The 13,860-nt window shown below is 38.1% G+C and overlaps 1 protein-coding gene across 9 annotated transcripts in view; it reads left to right on the top strand.

Annotated features, from left to right (window-relative positions):
* LOC124795129 (kinectin) overlaps positions 1 to 13,860 on the top strand; it is a 357,860-nt gene that overhangs the window by 314,834 nt on the left and 29,166 nt on the right. For all 9 annotated transcript variants that reach the window (XM_047258994.1, XM_047259000.1, XM_047258993.1 and 6 more), the window contains 2 exons: positions 4,951 to 5,142; positions 10,393 to 10,545. In XM_047258994.1, coding sequence (XP_047114950.1) covers positions 4,951 to 5,142; positions 10,393 to 10,545 — 345 coding nt within the window. The remainder of the gene's footprint in view (positions 1 to 4,950; positions 5,143 to 10,392; positions 10,546 to 13,860) is intronic.

Below are 13,860 nucleotides of genomic sequence, written 5' to 3'. Positions count from 1 at the left end.
CTGAGGGTATTTCGCCTGTTTCATACATCTTGCTATGTTTTGGATATGGAGGCAGAAATGAAGGGGAAAGACTCCTGGATTTGTGCCAGAGGAATGGAATGAAAATAGCAAACAGCTGGTTTATGAAGAGAGGAATGTCATGTTATCACCAGATACAGTTGGGATGGAAGAATCAAGAGTGTAATTGATTATATTCTAGTAGATAGGGAATGGGGAGAGAAAGTAACAAATGTGAAGGTAATTCCAAGTGTGAGTGCAGATGGAGACCGTAGATTACTGGTGGGACAATGGAAATTGAATCAGTGTGTGAAAAATAGAAAACAGAAGAAAGTGATGAGGATAAGGGATTGGAAACTGAAGGAGAGTGAATGTGCTGAGAAGTACAGAGAATTAATTAGACAAAAATTTCCAAAAGAAGTTTTCTGTGATGTAGAAAAAGAAAGGAGTTTATTCAAAGACACTTTAGTCAAAGCAGGACAAAAAGTATGTGGTAGAACATCTGGAAAGGAAAAAGTAAGACAGACAAGTTGGTGGGATGATACCACAATCCAAGCAGTTAGAAGAAAAAATGGAGCATGGAGAAAGTGGTAAAGGAAGGCTTCTGAAGTACCAGTAAAGATGGAAACAGTGGACAGTACCGTGATTGAAGATCCAGGAAATATAAAAGATCTCTGGAAAGAACATTTTAAGAAACTGTTAAATGCTGAGGAGCAGGTACATGAGGAAACAACAAATAATGGAGAAATTGAGAGAAGTTGGGAAGCAAAATTAGGACAAATTACACGGGAAGAAATGGAAAAAGCTGTGAAGAAGATGAATCGAGGGAAAGCCCCAGGACCTGATGAAGTATCAGTGGACATGTAAGAGCAGCAGGTCCAGTGGGACTGCAGTGGCTGTATAGAGTACTATCAAGTGTGTGGAGAAATAGTACAATACCTGACAATTGGAGAAAAGGAGACATTGTTCCCATCTTCAAGAAAGGCAATAAAAGACTTTGTAAAAACGAGAGAGGAATAACCCCTATGAGTCATACAGCCAAGATTTTTGAAAGAATTTTACTAAATTGAATAAGAGAAAAGGAGCTGAGTGAAGAACAGCACGCTTTTTGGAAAGGAAGAAGCACTATCGACCTGATATTTTCTATCCGTCAACTGATAGAAAAAAGTTGGGAGTATAACAGAGGGGTGATAATGGTTTTTATAGTTATAGAAAAGGCATGTGACTCAGTTAACAGGGAAAGTCTCTGGGAAGAAATGAAGAAGGTAGATATAGAAGATGGTTACATTAATGTGATAAGGACAATGTACAGAGGACACAATTGTAGAATTAGAACACCATTGGGGAACTCTGAATGCTTCGAAATAAGACAAGGACTTAAGCAAGGAAGTAATCTATCTCCTGCACTTTTTAATGTTGTGATGGAGGGAATGAACAGGGCAGTTAAAGATATAGTAAAAGAAAAAGACAAAAAGATGATTTTTGCAGATGATATGGTAATATGGGGTGATAAAGAGGTAGATGTACAGTTACAGCTTGATGCGTGGAAGGAAATAATGAAAAGATATGGATTAAAAATAAATAAAGATGAGAGTGAAGTAATGGTATTTGGAAGAGAGAAAGGGGTCAATGGAAATATTACCTTGAATGGAGAACCCCTCGAAATGGTAGAAAGTTTCACTTATTTTGGGAGTGAAATTTCTAGGGATGGAAGAATAACTAACAAAATTAATAGCAGGTTACAGAAGGGAGGCAATTTCTACCAAACAATAAAACACCTGATATGGAATATGGAAGTTTCAGAAAAAGCAAAACCCCTTGTGTATAAGAATTAATCCTTCCCTATTGTCACCTATGGTGGAGAAACATGGACAATGACAGAAAGGGACTGGAGCAGACTGCAAGCAGGGGAAATGAAATTTCTCAGAGCAGTTAAGGGAAAAACAAGAATGGACAGAGTAAGGAATGTAGAGATTAGAAAGGACCTTAAACAAGAAAGTATGAGAGAAGAAATTGAAGGAAAAAAAAGGTTAAGATGGTATGGGCATGTTAAAAGGGTGCATGGGGGGACGTGCATGGGCGCGCTGTTTAAAATAAAAACTTCTCAACATTACAACATTATTAACATATCATTAGAACAAAGTGAAGCACTGATAAAATTTATGCATACCAAAGGCCTGGCTCATTCATTTTATTGGCCCAAAAGACAGGATACTTATTGGGTACTAGAACACTACCTCATTTCCACCTTCTCTGTTCCTTCGATACCGTTGCCTGGCCAACATTATCAATTTCAGAAAATGAACGGAAGAAAGTGGGTCAAGAGTTTCAAGAAATGTAAAGTGCAATGTTGAGTAGTTTTAAATTGATACTAATTTTTGCTTGCTGCCATTGTGAAATACTCATATAGATTTGAGAGTGGGAGATAGGGTGCTTACCACATGGCTTTGGAAGCAGACAGGTACTACCACAAGACCTTGAGATCTAAATTATGAAACCAAATTAAAGGCATGGGGACCTGGATGAAGTAGTCCAACCACGGCTGGTATTGTAGCTATCGGGCGTGATCCCTGAGGCAATGGGGTTGATGGTTCATGTTTTCAAACTGGTAGTGACAGTGTCACCAGTCACCAAAAATGTATTGTAACTTATTGTCAGTTTAAAAATAAAAACCACATGCAACGGAATACAAACAGGTTGCTGCAAGATAGCATGTTGCCATGGTACGTTCCCTCAAACTTGCCTGTCGCCTTCAGCTATTCTAAGCACACATTGGAAAGTCAAAAGCAGTTTTCTGAATGCTTGAAATCATGCTCTTTCCAAGTGTGGTAAGTTTGAAATCAGATATGGAAAACAGATTTTCTAAAATACAATTGAATGTGGTCTATTTTGTAATTTTTACAACAATCATGACTGAACTGATTTAGTACAAATTTAGGAAGCAGTGTGTGAATGACATGTCATATTGGATAACTTCATGTTGCTAAGTTGTCACATCCAAACTTTCATGTTTATCATGCCTTTAATCAATAAGATATAAAACAGCCAAAGTTAAACTTTATCCGCAATGCAATTTTTGTAGCTACTTTGCCTCAATTTATGTAGCATTGTTAGCCCTTGTTAGAAATTGAACTCACTTTGTGTGTGTGTGTGTGGGGGGGGGGGGGGGGGGGGGTGTTTAAAACGCATTTTGAATGACACTAGTTTTTGAAGCTTTAATAGAAAATTGTAATTTTAAATGGAGTGTCAAATATACAATATTGTATACTACTGGAAAATAGTAGATGAATGAAATTTTGCATTCCACATCCATGTGCTACTGAGCCATTGTGTATTAAGTTTCATGTTCAGCATGTGTTTATTCTATGACATATAAGAATACGAAAGTTACTTTTTTTTCATCCTGCAGTTTTTGTGCCCAACTTTGATTCAAACTAATATCATTGTTAGCCTATGTTGGATAATGAAATGCCTTTTTTTATGTTTTTGTTGTTAAAATTGTCTTTTTAATAACCTCAGGTGGGGAAGTTTTATAGAACATAGTCCATTTTCTTTTTAGCTTTCTACAAAATCATTGACTTTCTACGTGACTTACTCAGAATTAGAAAGTGACATTTTGCTGTAACTTTATATTTGAGAACCTTGTATTGTTAAGTTACTACGTACCAAAGTTCACGTTCAACACACCTTTAGTTCTTGATATATAAGAAGCTAAACTTTGAAATTTTTTGGGTGTCGGTATTTTCAAGTGATTTCACCTAAAATTTTCTGGTTGAATATGGCTTGTAAAATTCTTGTTTTTAATCTAAAGAGTACCCATGTAGCAACACAATATTGCCTGATATATAACAATGCCATCACCGGAAATTAACTCTCACTCTGCACGAAGTTGCACCTGGAGGCAATCAATTGACTACATCTTGGCCGGTATTGGTTCAACGAATGTTAAACTTTCCTATTGTTCGTCAGGGACATATGCAAATGTTCGCATAAAATTTCATTGAAGTCCGTGATGGCTGAGCAGGGAGGCCTAGGTGAGTTGACATGGAATGTGATCCTATACGAACACACACTTGAGAAATATTTAGGGAAAAAGATGATTAAAGGGTAGGAATAAGTATATCTGAAAGAAATGTAGAGATGTTGCTAAGTTGTAAACTGTTTTACTTTCTCCATCATTCAGAACTTTGTACCATTCAGTGTTTCAGGGGACTGCCACTAATATGCCATTACCAACATGTTGGACATGTTGCTAAAGCCATACTCGTTAAACAATACTTACAAATAAGTGCTTAATCACACATTGTTCTACTCATGCATAGAAAATAATCTACAAGGTCAGTTGATAGAACTAGATCAATATGTATATGAAAATATTCATTTTACACATGTAAAAATTTTAAAACATTGAGTCTCTGTGCTCACCACTGTTTGATCTTCACGTATGGTTGAGACAGTGCTTTGTATAGTAATTATCTTTTTACAAATGAGGTAAACAGTTATGTGATGAGGAAGATTTTGGGACTTGCATTTATTTCGTTTGAACAGTCCTCATGGTTTGCAGCATTTTGTACAATTTTTAGTTTATCCTCACAATATACATGTTTGAGTCCCTGTAATTCTTTTCTTTGAGTTTGTATATCATGCTTATAGTTGATGCACAATGTTCATCCTTTTTACTGCATATGTAAGAAGTATATCTTCTACAGACAGATGTCAGATTAATTTTGCAACACAGATCGTTATTTTTAATTTTGTGCAGTTTCAGTATGTGCATGTTTATTTTTTATCATTCGTTTCTTAAAATAGCATTTGGTATCTTTGTAATTATTAATCTCATTCAGCTATTTACATTAGTTTGTGCTTGCATGTAAAAGATTTTTATTTTTTCTAATGGCTGTGTACTTCACTTTTCTTTTTATTTGGGATTCAGCTATATTTTATTTGTTACAGGTGCATGAGAAATGGGTAGAAAAGTTTGAAAAGGAAGCACACAATCTTATTTCCAAATTACAGTCACAAAAGCAAGATCTAGGTCCCGATTTTGGATCGAGGAACGATTCATCGATGTTCATAGAATTAGAAAAACAAAACTCACAATTGACAGCCCTTGTGTCTCATTACAAGAACATAATTGATGATACAGTAAGTTTGTAAACTTATTCCAGGGACAACGATAATCACAATTGATGATTAAGTTTTTTCTTGGTTACGTTGCGTAATTTATGTTGTGTAATTTTAATTTTATTTTTAGTTCTCATGTTAAATACTTTTAAGTTGGAGTTTACAGGCCTGTTGCTAGTATGATATCATGAATAAGAGAAAAGGTGCACAAGTGTGCATCTACACACATCATCTCACATAAAACTTCTCATGTTTGTCATTACCCGTCTGTGTCAGTATGTAAATCCATTTACTAGCTCATAAAGTTACTCTTCATTACATTGTAAAATGCCCTTCATGGAGGTACCATTTCTCTTGTTTAGCCTTTAACCGAACTATCAGTTTAATAAGTCACAGCTGCAAAATACTAACGCGAATTCTTTACAGACGAATGGAAAAACTGGTAGAAGCGGACCTCGGGGAAGATCAGTTTGGATTCCGTAGAAATGTTGGAACACGTGAGGCAATACTAACCTTACGACTTATCTTAGAAGAAAGATTAAGAAAAGGCAAACCTACGTTTCTAGCATTTGTAGACTTAGAGAAAGCTTTTGACAACGTTCACTGGAATACTCTCTTTCAAATTCTGAAGGTGGCAGGAGTAAAATACAGGAAGCGAAAGGCTATTTACAATTTGTACAGAAACCAGATGGCAGTTACACGAGTCGCAGGGCATGAAAGGGAAGCAGTGGTTGGGAAAGGAGTGAGACAGGGTTGTAGCCTCTCCCCGATGTTATTCGATCCGTATATTGAGCAAGCAGTAAAGGAAACAAAAGAAAAATTCGGAGTAGGTGTTAAAATTCATGGAGAAGAAGTAAAAACTTTGAGGTTCGCCGATGACATTGTAATTCTGTCAGAGACAGCAAAGGACTTGGAAGAGCAGTTGAATGGAATGGATAGTGTGTTGAAAGGAGGGTATAAGATGAACATCAACAAAAGCAAAACGAGGATAATGGAATGTAGTCAAATCAAATCGGGTGATGCTGAGGGGATTAGATTAGGAAATGAGACACTTAAAGTAGTAAAGGAGTTTTGCTATTTAGGGAGTAAAATAACTGATGATGGTCGAAGTAGAGAGGATATAAAATGTAGACTGGCAATGGCAAGGAAATCGTTTCTGAAGAAGAGAAATTTGTTAACATCGAGTATAGATTTAAGTGTCAGGAAGTCGTTTCTGAAAGTATTTGTATGGAGTGTAGCCACGTATGGAAGTGAAACATGGACGATAACCAGTTTGGACAAGAAGAGAATAGAAGCTTTCGAAATGTGGTGCTACAGAAGAATGCTGAAGATAATGTGGGTAGATCATGTAACTAATGAGGAGGTATTGAATAGGATTGCGGAGAAGAGAAGTTTGTGGCACAACTTGACCAGAAGAAGGGATCGGATGGTAGGACATGTTCTGAGGCATCAAGGGATCACAAATTTAGCATTGGAGGGCAGTGTGGAGGGTAAAAATCGTAGAGGGAGACCAAGAGATGAATACACTAAGCAGATTCAGAAGGATGTAGGTTGCAGTACGTATTGGGAGATGAAGACGCTTGCACATGATAGAGTAGCATGGAGAGCTGCATCAAACCAGTCTCAGGACTGAAGACCACAACAGCAACAACAACAGCAGCCTTATAGTCCTTAAACTAGAGATATATAGTGGAAAGACAGAGGCAGTTCTCTTATCTGAGGCTGCTAGCAAGCAGTGATCAGTATCACATCATGTCAGACCCCCTTTTGCCCAGTATAGTGCAGAAACTCCACATGGCATGGGCTCAGCAAGCGATTGGAAGTCCCCTGCAGATATATTGAGCCTTGCTGCCTGTATAGCCATCCATAATTGTGAAAGTGTTACCATATTTAGGTCCATGGTTTCATGGACATTTTTGGCATCATTAGTACTGACCTTTGCAGCATAAATCATTTTACCTTGGAACTGATTTCATTGTTAATTCCATTTGAGATCATTTATAACAATTGTCCCTGTGTATCTGAATTTAGTAGTATGTTACAGATGCTGAAAACGGTCAAATTTATATTCATATTAATGAGCTTGTCCCATCTTGCTTTTGTATAAGTAATCATTCACTTTGCCAAATAGAAATAGTCTCGAAAATGCCTGCGACTTTGGTAGGATATACTAGTGACAATGTCTTCTTCTTCTTCTTTTTCTTCTTCGTTTTTTTCCAATATTGCCTTAATTAATTGGTGTTAAAGTGTTACAAAAACTGTAGTGAATTATTTGGATTATGTGCATATCATTCAATACTTCTGTGGCTCATTTCTGATTACTTGTATATCTGCGAAATACATGTTGTGAAGGATATAAAATGGAGTCGTCATTAGTGACTGTCACAGAATTTGTAATCAATCAAAAATCTGAAACAGAATAACAATATGAATTAGAACAGTATTATACTCACCATATTTAGCATGCATTAGGTGGCAGAGAGGCACAATTAAAAATACTGTCTTGAAAAATACAACCTTTGACAATAAAGTTTAGTAAATGAAGTCTGAACAGTCAATCGGGCAACACTGGCGACTCACAATGCTGCACCTGCGTAGTGGCCAGTGTTGACAACCGGCCCTCCCACCATAGTTCAGTTTAGCATCATGTGTGGTCTGTGTTAGACCTGTTGGATGAAGTGCTTGTTTAGTGCGCTAGTTCTGAACTGAGAACAGGGCCATGAACGAGCAAAGGATTAATTTAAAATTTTGTTTTAAGCTTGGCAAGGCACTGAAAGAAAAGCTTGCAATGCTGGTATGTGTTTATGGGGATCGAGCACTGTCCATGAAGTGTGTGTATGAGTGATTTGCCCATTTTCAAGGAGGCCAGGAAAGTATTTCTGACAATCCCCTTAGTGGATGATTGGCAATCGCTGTCAGTGATGAAAACATTGAGTAAGTGAGTACATTAATCACAAACGACCAGGATGAAATGCAGATAAACTGTGAATCCAAGCAACAAATCCTTACCCAGGAGTCGGGGAAGAGGGAAACGTGTTCTCATCTTGTGCCACATCACTTGACAGACGATCAGAAGCAGGCACATTTAGAGGTTTCACAGCATTCTGTCAAAACAGTGGATGCGACACCCAATTTCTTGAACTGAGGATGAAACCTGGTGTTTCCAGTATGACCCTGAAACAAAATGGCAAAGCATGGAATGGTGTTCTCAGACATCACCTCAACGAAAAAAGGTCAGAGCCAAAAAATCACGCATCAAAACAATGCTCATAACCTTTTTTGATAGGCCAAGGCATTATCCACAAGGAATTTCTACCTGAGGGAACGACGTCGAACGCTGCTCGGTATGTTGAAATTTTGACCCGCGACATGCAGGATAGGACCCCAGTACTACAACAAGGTTCCTGGCTTTTGTTCACGACAACTCTTGCCCACACACAGCCAATATCGTCAAACAGTTTCTGGCTAAAAAGGGGATGGTGCAACTTGAATATCCACCGTACTCCCCAGATCTCAATCCTCCAGACTTCTTCCTATTCCCTTGACTCAAGCTTGCTTTGAAAGGAAGTAGATTTTACTATATTCCTGACATCCAACAAAACGTGACGCAACTTTTGAATGCCATCGTAAAGGAAGACTTTATACAAAGTTTCCAGGACATGTAACGCAGAGCTCAGCGGTGCAAAGTTTTGGGAGGTGACTATTTCGAAGGACAGTAAGGTAATTGTAGTTCACACACACACACACACACACACACACACACACACACACACACACACACACACATTTCTGCTTTGTAGAACTTTATGAACAAGGGACACAGTATTTTATGTTGCAGAAGGGATGATTTCTAGAAGCAGGAAAACTTGCATATAGGTTTCTTCCTCAAGATTTGAGTACCGTTGACAAGTAAACTGACCATGTTCTGCCACCCCCTAGATACCTTAAGTGCAGCCTATGGCTTTTCCTTCAGTGCTCTTGATGAGTTAACTTGGGTGTCTTTTCTGTCTCCTCAACATGAACGATGTGTGCTGTTATGTGCACTTCATGAATATTCTGCAATTCACCTTACAACAACTTTAAGGAGTATTATAGGGAGGGTTGCTTCAGACTCCCATTGAACTCTATCAACACCCAATTAATTGACTCCCAATTCATTTACGTGCTGCATATACTGGAAATGATGACATGGATATTATTAGATGCTCATAATAATGTGATTCAGCAGTGTGCAAAGTTAGGCACAAAAGTTGCTTGCATATGCAGGACTGTAAAATGCATCTTGGGGAGATTGGATCTCTGTAAGGGTTCATAGGAATTTCTAATCTGAGCCCTATAGGATAACATTCAGCAATGCAGTTTCTTGGTGCAATGCCAACTTCCTGTAAGTGGCTGTAGGTACAGGAGTTTTGTCTTTGTGTAGCAAGGTACTGTCTTAAAAGTTGTGTACAAGAATTATTGTTTTGGGAGCCACTTGCACCATAGGTAAAGATCGCAATCTACCACAGCAACATAAGTGCTCTAAAGTTGGCATTTATATGCATATGCAAGTTTGGTTTCAAACTGTTTAATGGCATGGCCAAACATTTCTAAGGTGCATCCTGGTAGCTCATATCATTAAACATAGTCAGAATATGCCAAGGGTGATGACTTTTGCAGTATTGTTGGACGTAGCTTTACAATAACGATGGGAATCTGAAAGACAACTGCTAAATAATGGAGATTTTTAAGCCTTAGGTGCTGTTCACCCTTTAGATAATTCAACATCTCAAATTTAAGGAGGACATTGCTCAGCCTCAAAGAGTCGGTTTGAGTATTCTTCAGAGTATCACTGAAACCACTGCTTTCCTGGACTGCATGTTTACTCAACATGTCATCTGTTGAACATGCTGGGTACATTGTCGGTTGACAACTTGTTATTTGTGGGTCTCCACCAGCTACTGTTTTGGACTCAGAAACATAATTGGACCCTATTTTATTCCATGCACCAATTTTGAGCTTCTGAAACAGCACTTAAGACTTCAGACCATGAGCAACCTTCAAATATGTGCAGTTATGTAATCACCATTTTTTGTGTTATTGTATATCAAACCTGTGATATAATTTGCATGTGTACTACCCTTCTTGGTATTCCATTTGTGGTAAATATCAGTGTACATTGGACACAATTTTCAGCTGTATTGTGTTGTATTGCTAATATTTCCTTATTTTCATCCCATAATATTTCCAATACTTCTGTAAGTGTTGCAATGTTTTGCTTGTTGTTGATAGGAAGGAATGCTTAACAAACTTCAAAAGCATGTAGAACAAGAAGAAGCACGATGGAGACAGCAGATTCAGCAGAAAGAAACTGAATTGGACCAACTTCGTGAAGAACGAGATAGGTTACTAGCATTCAAGGAAAATGCTTCCGGACCAGAAGAGGTACCATCTCAAATTTAATTTCATGAATTTTTGCGTGTCGGGAATTCTCTCTCTCTCTCTCTCTCTCTCTCTCTCTCTCTCTCTCTCTCTCTCTGTCTCTCTCTCTTACTCTGTCAATGAACAATTAAAACATTCAAGCTTAGTACAGAGTGATTATCCACTTCTGTACTCTGTGCGCTTTTGGCCTTGTTAAACACTGAAAGGAATTGGACTGTGTAACAGAAGTTTAAAAAGTTATCATTTTGAAATGTCCAGGGGAAAATGGAGAATAGCGAAAAAGCTATTGGTTTTGGAGTAAATCTGGAATCCAGCTTGTCACTGGTATAGCCGTTATGAAGAAGGAGGTGACAGGGGAAAAACAACTTTTTCTGCTGAGATGGCAGACTACAAAACGAACAATCATCCTCACAGTCGATATCATTGTCCTCTTTTATCATTGTCATCATCATCATCCCTTTTCCTACTTAAATGTTCTTTTAGCAGGGTTTAAATAGTGTAGTAACCGATAAAAATTTAGGCTCTTCACATAAGCTACATTCATCATACTCACATAATGTTGGTGTGTGTGTTTTTTTTTTTTTTTTTTTTTTTTTTTTTTTTTTTTTTTTTTTTTTTTTTTTTTTTTTTTTTTTAAGCAAGCTTCTGATTCAATATTTTAGCAAGGGAAGAGTTAGCTTTTCTAGAGGGTTTAAATTTTTGCATATATCCATTCATAATATGTTATTCCCGCACATAGTGTCAGTTGTTTACTGTTATCCACAATAGTTATTTAATTGTATTTCATAGTAATCATAGCCTGCTTGCCAAAAATGAGCTATTAAGTAGCACACAGAAAATAGAGAAAGTTAAGTAGAACTTCCTGCAAAATGCACAGACATTCACTGTGTGCATTGTTGTTTGTATTGTCAGAGGGAGAAAAATAAAATTAATTAATGGTAAAAAATGGTCCATTTCTCCATTGCTTGCCTGTTTTAATTTTCATGTTGTTATCAGTTGAAATATGCAGAAATTGGACAAAATGAAAATACTTCCATGATAGAAAGAGCAATTTCTTATCACCAAAGTATTGACATTTTTTGAAAGGCAATCCCCTAATAACCTCTGAAATTGTTTTATACATCTAGAAAAGTCCTTGCTAGTATTGGGATTCATTCTTCACAAATTATTAAGGGCAAGAGGAGAATTCTAGAGCAGGAAAGTTGCTGCTGGTTAGGTTGAAAAAAAGGTGTGTTCATTTGGGGAAAGAATTTAACTTCCTCAGGATCATCTTAAAATCAAGTTTCTTGTAATCCTATGGTGTGAGTGTGCACAATCAAACAGCACACGGTTTGAGTGCCTCTACAGCTAGCCTGGAGAAGTCATCCTTACAACCTGGACAGACAGCACAAGAAGTGCTATGCGTATTCACACTAGCCCTCTGCCTCACTTATGTTCATTTGCTTATTGTATGTTGATGCTTTCTATAGTTAAGAGACTCTGTACTGTTGTATACTTTATTCAAAGTTATTGTGGCTCTCTTCATGTGGAATCACAAATAAAACTTGATTGGTATTACTTCTGACATTGTGTTTGTGCAGTGTTTCAACATGCTTGATGACAAGTGTGGTATTCTACTCCATGTTTAGTTTTTTTGGTTCACTACACAACCAACATTTCAGTGGAATATTTCCTCAATCGCTTGTTCAACAACAGTGAGCTCTCGCTGTGGCACTAAACAATTTGGCAGCCATGTTTATGCACCAGCTTCCACTGCAGTTGGCACAACCATGCCTTTTTCTCTGATTGACGATCCTGTGAAAGATTGGGATGCGTATGAAAAACACATTTGGCAACATTTTTGAGCTTTGTGAGTTGCCAACACCAACTTTTGTAAATCTTTATTTTTGTCATAATTTCTCCTCGTATTTACCACCTTTTGTAACAGCCAGCTCCTCTTTCTGCATCTGCCAGTCTCTTTGTTAACAGAAAGTGTCAGTTGCTCTCTAATTATTATTGCAAATGTACTCGCATTGTAGTTGCTTGTGTTGAGTTCTACTGTCATCAAAAGTGGCCATAGCAGTCGTATAGAGCTCAGTCAGTGGAACTTTGTGGGCTTACCCATCATTGCCAGTTTGTTACTGAGGGCCATTGGGACTTGTATGCTGATAGGATGGTTCATGATGCTACAAGACACCATATCCCTGGTAGGGAATTTTATGAACATGCTTTCAGAGTGAAGCTCCTTCTCTCACAGATGTTCTGAACATTGCTCAGTCTTTTGAAGTATCTAGGGCAGCAGGAAATAAGATAGATGCGTGATGTGAAGTAGCCACCGTTACTTACTTCTTCTCTTCCACGGTCACGGTCGCTTAACTCACAGGGAAGACGACGTCACAGGTGTGCAACTACAGCCTCCATACCGCATAGGGTAACAGCAGCAGCAGCGGCAGCAGCAGCAGCAGTCAACGTCACAACGATTGCATGCTTGTCTGCCATCATGCCCATATTGTTTTGTTCAACATGAGCAGGCTGTATGCCCCAGGCCGTGTGTGTGTGTGTGTGTGTGTGTGTGTGTGTGTGTGTGTGTGTGTGTGTTTTTAAGAAGGAGGGGGGGGGGGGGGTTGGGTGGGCTGGACATATTGCATCTGAGTGCACCTCTCAGCCTCTTTCAGTAGACGCAAACATGAATGTGGACAGTATTTCCCAAGTGATGGTAGCCCCCAGACAAACTCCACATTGAAGTATATATGATGGAAAATATGTTAAAAATGCAAATGAACATGTGTGCTGCAATGACTTTATTAAATCCTCAGACCTATGTGCATCTTGGAACACTGGCATTGTTGATTGGGGAGCTACAATAGACACAAATACCTATATTTGGAAAGTTTCCTACTTTCATCACATATAAAGCAATTGTTCAGCCTCTAACCTTTCTGGTAGTGGGTGATGGAACAGTGAAAACTTATTTGGGATTGAAGCTTTCAAACTGTTTGGGTTCTCTATTTCGATCGGATTCAGTCTTAACACACTTTGCTTAAAATATTCCTCTTTGTTTTCGGAAGGTTTAGGGTGTGCTACCAATTTCAAGGCTCACATCACAATGAAATCGACAGGGTGCCACAATTTTTTCCATGCCTGCCCAGTCCCAGTAGGTTTTTTGGGAGAAAGTCAAATTACAACTATATCGACTTATGCCTTGGTTGTTACCACGTGTCTAGTCTAGTGAGTAGTCTACTATGTTGGTAATTGTCAAAAAATCTCATGGCAATCTTTGGCTCTATGGTGATTTTAAAATGTCCTTAAATTCACAGTCTATTGTTGAGGCCATCCCTT

This window comes from Schistocerca piceifrons, chromosome 4 (assembly GCF_021461385.2).
Source record: "Schistocerca piceifrons isolate TAMUIC-IGC-003096 chromosome 4, iqSchPice1.1, whole genome shotgun sequence".
Lineage (NCBI taxonomy): Eukaryota > Metazoa > Arthropoda > Insecta > Orthoptera > Acrididae > Schistocerca > Schistocerca piceifrons.
Note: the sequence above shows the minus strand (reverse complement) of the source record. Positions and strands in the feature narration are given on the sequence as shown.